Source organism: Babylonia areolata, chromosome 15, assembly GCF_041734735.1.
Source record: "Babylonia areolata isolate BAREFJ2019XMU chromosome 15, ASM4173473v1, whole genome shotgun sequence".
NCBI classification, from domain to species: domain Eukaryota; kingdom Metazoa; phylum Mollusca; class Gastropoda; order Neogastropoda; family Buccinidae; genus Babylonia; species Babylonia areolata.
Window position 1 is genome coordinate 32,982,970 of NC_134890.1, and position 5,000 is coordinate 32,987,969.

A 5,000-nucleotide genomic window follows, 5' to 3' on the forward strand; every position below is an offset into this window, starting at 1 on the left:
GTTTATCGTCTCATTCGAATGACTAGCGTCCAGACCACCACTCCAGGTCTTGTGGAGTTGAGGACTTAGTGGCGAGCGTGGGATTCGATCCCGTGGCGCTCAGATTCCCTTGGCGGATGTGTTACCACCGGGCCATTCCATGCTGATCAGATTGTGCTGCTCTTACTGTGGATTGCGTGTTACTTGGTTGTTAACAAACAATGAGGCCAGGAGATGAAATGATTAACAAACAATGAGGCCAGGAGATGGAATGATTAACAAACAACGAGGCCAGGAGATGGAATGATTAACAAACAATGAGGCCAGGAGATGGAATGATTAACAAACAATGAGGCCAGGAGATGGAATGATTAACAAACAATGAGGCCAGGAGATGATTGATTAACAAACAGTGAGGCCAGGAGATGAAATGATTAACAAACAATGAGGCCAGGAGATGATTGATTAACAAACAATGAGACCAGGAGATGAAATGATTAACAAACAATGAGGCCAGGAGATGATTGATTAACAACAATGAGGCCAGGAGATGAAATGATTAATAAACAATGAGGCCAGGAGATGATTGATTAACAAACAATGAGGTCAGGAGATGGAATGATTAACAAACAATGAGGCCAGGAGATGGAATGATTAACAAACAATGAGGCCAGGAGATGAAATGATTAACAAACAATGAGGCCAGGAGATGAAATGATTAACAAACAATGAGGCCAGGAGATGAAATGATTAATAGTAAAGAGTGGTAACTCTTCTCCATTCACAAGGTACACAACTTCAAGTCAGTGCTGCTTCCGCTACCGATTGCTTGGTTGTTGTTGTTGTTGTTGTTGATGTTGATGATGATGATGATGATGATGATGATCCTCTTCTTCTCGTTTTGGACGATGTGTTTCTTGGTATGTTGTCGTTGTTGCTTTGATTGTTGTTGTGTTTGTGGGTTGTGTCGCCCTTTGTTTGTTGTTGGTATTGTTATGTTGACCTGAAAGATCGAGGAAAAAAAAATCTCCACCTTTTATCCACCAGGCGCTGTTACAGAGATTCGAACCCGGGAACCCTAAGATCGAAAGTCCAACGCTTTAATAACCCACTCAGCTATTGCGCCAGTGGAATGTGAAGGCAGTCTGCATTATCTGTCCCACAGCCGCCAAGCGGAACGGCGGGAACTGCCTGGTGTTCAGTCCCTGTGTGGGTGGCACGTGCTATGACGACGGGGTCGTGACCAAGTGTGACTGCTCTGACGGTCTGTATGGGGAACAGTGCCAGCACCCTATGGGTAGGTCAAATCAAGTCAATAATAATAATGATAATAATAATTCGTTTCGTTTATTTATTTATAGTCTGTTCATCTAAGAATATGATATTAGACTGAAAATAAATGATATTATTATTATTATTATTTGGATTATTATCATTTCTATCATAATGGTGATTGTTATTATTAATTAGAAATCTGCATTTCTGTATATTCGAATGAAAAGGGGGGCGGTTGAGGTGGAGGGGATGGGGGGAGGGGACTAAGAAAGGAAGAGAAAGAGAGAGAGAGAGAGAGAGAGAGAGAGAGAGAGAGAGAGAGAACAGAATGTGGAAAAGATAGAGTACAAAATCTAAAATGGAGAGGGTGAGTGTCAGTGATTGGAGAAAGAAAAACATAATATTGGAAGGGGGTGTGTGAGAGGCGGGACGGGGGAAGCGGGATTAGGACAACAACAAAAAAAACAACAACAAAAAACAAAAAAATCAATAATAAAATATTGTATGCACTACTTCTTTACCATAATAATGGTAATTCATAACTTGTTCGTTCTTTAGTTTACGTCTTTTCACTGTAAGTGATATCAGACGAGGGTGGGAAAAAAATCGAGGGAGGAGGGGGGGGGGCGGGGGGGGGGGGGGGAGGGAAGGGGGGAGGGAGAAGGGGGGGGGGGGGAGAAATTACTGTGTACGCATGCGAGTAAGTGAAAGTGTGAGTGAGTGTGTGTGTGGTTTTGTGTGTGTGTGTGTGTGTGTGTGTGTGTGTGTGTGTGTGTGTGTGTGTGTGTTACAGAAAGAAAATGACTGATTTAAGTGTTTTTTTGTTTTTTTTTAAAGCATTACAATATAACATCTTTCTAATGAAAAACTAGCAAATATAACAGCGAACCAACTGGACTGTTTAACAAGGAGTTGAAAAAGTCATACATTAGCTGAAGATTGTCATCACTTTTCTATGGCGCGATATCCAGTACTAATGCTGCTCAAACGCTTACATCATCGAGCTAGATATAGATATAACATAAAAAATATTACAACAGCTCAGTCTAATGCGTTCACAGAACGAATCAAAAAGCATAATCCACAACAACAAAAACAACAACAAAAAAACCACACACACACACACACACACACACACACACACGCAAAACCGAAGCAAAAACAACAACAACGAAAAACAAAAACAAATAAAAAACAAACAACCCCCCCCCCCCAAAACAACAACAAGAACAACACACACACACACACACACACACACACAAATCAAGTAAATAATGCTTAGATTAAAAAGAAATGCATTCCATAAAACACACATTTCATAAACACACACACACACAAGCGCACACACACTTGCACACACCAGCACGCACACACACACACACATGCACGCGCGCGCCCGCCCAAACACATTAAATATTCCAACTGCAATAAAACAGGATTACATTAGTATTAAAATATCTCTAGTATAAAACTCCATGTGGCGAACAAACTTTGGACTATCCATTGTGCTGAGTACAGAAAGGAGCGCTTTCAGTTCTGACTGAAATTACTGCAGATCGACAGCCAGTTGCATTGCTCGGATGGAAGAACCTCGTATGGTCGTAACACGCTACTAACTGTGTGTTGTATGGAACTGACCAATGGCGTAGTTCGGTCAACGTAGGCATTTAGTCACGTGTGACTGTCAAAAAGTTAGAACCAAGCAGTGCAGCTGGCTCCAGGAGCGTTTCTGAAGGACGATAGCAAAGAATTACAGACTGTGTGCACATGTCAAATGATCGGCAGAAAGACAGGCCCGGCGCTTCCTTTTATTTACCTGTGTGCTAGCTGAATCGGTAGCGTAAGCAGCACTGACTTCAAGTTGTGTGCCATGTGTATGGAGAGAGTTACCACTCTTTACTATTTGTTAATCATTCGATCTCCTGGCCTCATTGTTTATTAATTCCAACAAAAGACAGTTGGGCCAGCAGCATAGTGACAGCTGTATGATCAAGGGTTTCTGCATTGCAGTGGGAAGTCATTTACAGCTTAGTCTTTTGTGAAGGACTATGACTCTCAAACTAGGAGACAAAATTACGCTGGCTCTTTGTGCTGCAGCCTTGTGGGCTAGTGGCCTTTGGGAACCATCCCAACACCGACTGTCCTAAAACCCTCTTGGCCGAGAGAGTGGGGATGTAACTTGGGCAAGGCACTCTCCACTATAATCAAATTCTAGCCCAAATAGTCGGAACATCAGTTGCCTCCTCTGCTGTTCTGATGGTCTTAGTCGGACACGGCTTTCTATCATACACAAGATATACACATGCATATCCAAATACATTTTTTATGTATTAACAACAACAACAACACCTGTTAGTTAAAACAATGCATGATAAAATAAGTAATTAAGTAAATGAACTGACCGGTCTACATCACATGGTTATGGGGAAGGGTGTATGTAAGTTTAAAAGAAAGTATAACGCACTCCTCGTTTATTTGTTTAAAACGTTTATTGATTGATTGATTGATTTATTATTGATTGATTGAATGATTTATTATCATTTAGTTGGTCATTTATTTATTTATTCATTTATATATTTATCATCTGCTTATTCATTTATTTATCTATTTATTTGTTTATCTATTTATTTATTCATTTGATGGTATTCAGTGTACGCTGAATGTGACGTGAACCAGATGGTCATCAACATTTTCCCATATGGTTATGACGTCACCTGGCCAAACTCACCTCCCCTTACCGGAGACAACTTCACTTGCCAGGTGTGTCTCACTCACCTGTCTTGTGTGTGTGTGTGTGTGTGTGTGTGTGTGTGTGTGTGTGTGTGTGTGCGCGCGTTTAAACACTGGTGTTAATGTGCACGCGTATGTGGGTGAATGCGTTTAAAAAAAATTATGTTATTTTTTTATCTTTTTTTAATTTTTATTTTTTACGAAAACCTAGGATAGACGCTCAAGTCCTGATGAGCGCGTTGTCATATGAAGATCAGTCATCGACTTTCTTTTTACCCAACATCCCCCCCACTCCACCCGCCGGGCACCCATCCTCCCCCCCCCCCCCCACCCCAGAGAGAGAGAGAGAGAGAAAAAAAAAGAAGTGGTGTTGCGAAGAAGGATCTGTTCGCAAGCTCAAACGCCTTCTTGAAACTAAACCTGGAGACTGTCGTTGTTGACTGTTGACTGTCGTTGTTGACTGTCGTTGTTGACTGTCGTTGTTGACTGTTGACTGTTGACGAATTCCGTTACCTCATTGATTTTCCAACCCTTGAGGAGGCAAGAAACAGATATTTACCGAAACTCCTCCTCGCACTTCACGGGGATTCCTGATATAAACACGTCTTGTCTTGTCTTGTCTTGTCTTGTCTAGTCTTGTTTTGTTTCAGCTGGAGAGCATGCAGACCTTCCTGACCAAACACCCGTCATTCAACTCCAAAAAGTGGGAAGGCTTTGCCGCGGCTTTTGACCACAAGCAGGACGCTTGTGCTGGTGATGCCACCGTCGTCTCTGAAACGGTCAGTGGTGTGTGTGTGTGTGTGTGTGTGTGTGTGTGTGTGTGTGTGTGTGTGTGTGTGTGTGTGTGTGTGTGTGTGTGTGTGCTACTGTACCCCCATTGTCTCTGAAACGGTTAGTGGTGTGTTTGACATTGCCTTGTCGTGTGTGTGCTGTTAAGTGTGTGTGGGGGGGGAGAGGGCATGGGGGAGGGGGCTGGAGGTGGGGGTGAGGGGGGGAGGCGGGGCTGTGTGTGTATG

General features: G+C 42.6%; 1 protein-coding gene across 1 annotated transcript in view; it reads left to right on the top strand.

Moving 5' to 3' along the window:
* LOC143290277 (uncharacterized) overlaps positions 1-5,000 on the top strand; it is a 23,060-nt gene that overhangs the window by 9,258 nt on the left and 8,802 nt on the right. The window contains exons 3-5 of the mRNA XM_076599618.1: positions 1,145-1,276; positions 3,905-4,014; positions 4,635-4,763. Coding sequence (XP_076455733.1) covers positions 1,145-1,276; positions 3,905-4,014; positions 4,635-4,763 — 371 coding nt within the window. The remainder of the gene's footprint in view (positions 1-1,144; positions 1,277-3,904; positions 4,015-4,634; positions 4,764-5,000) is intronic.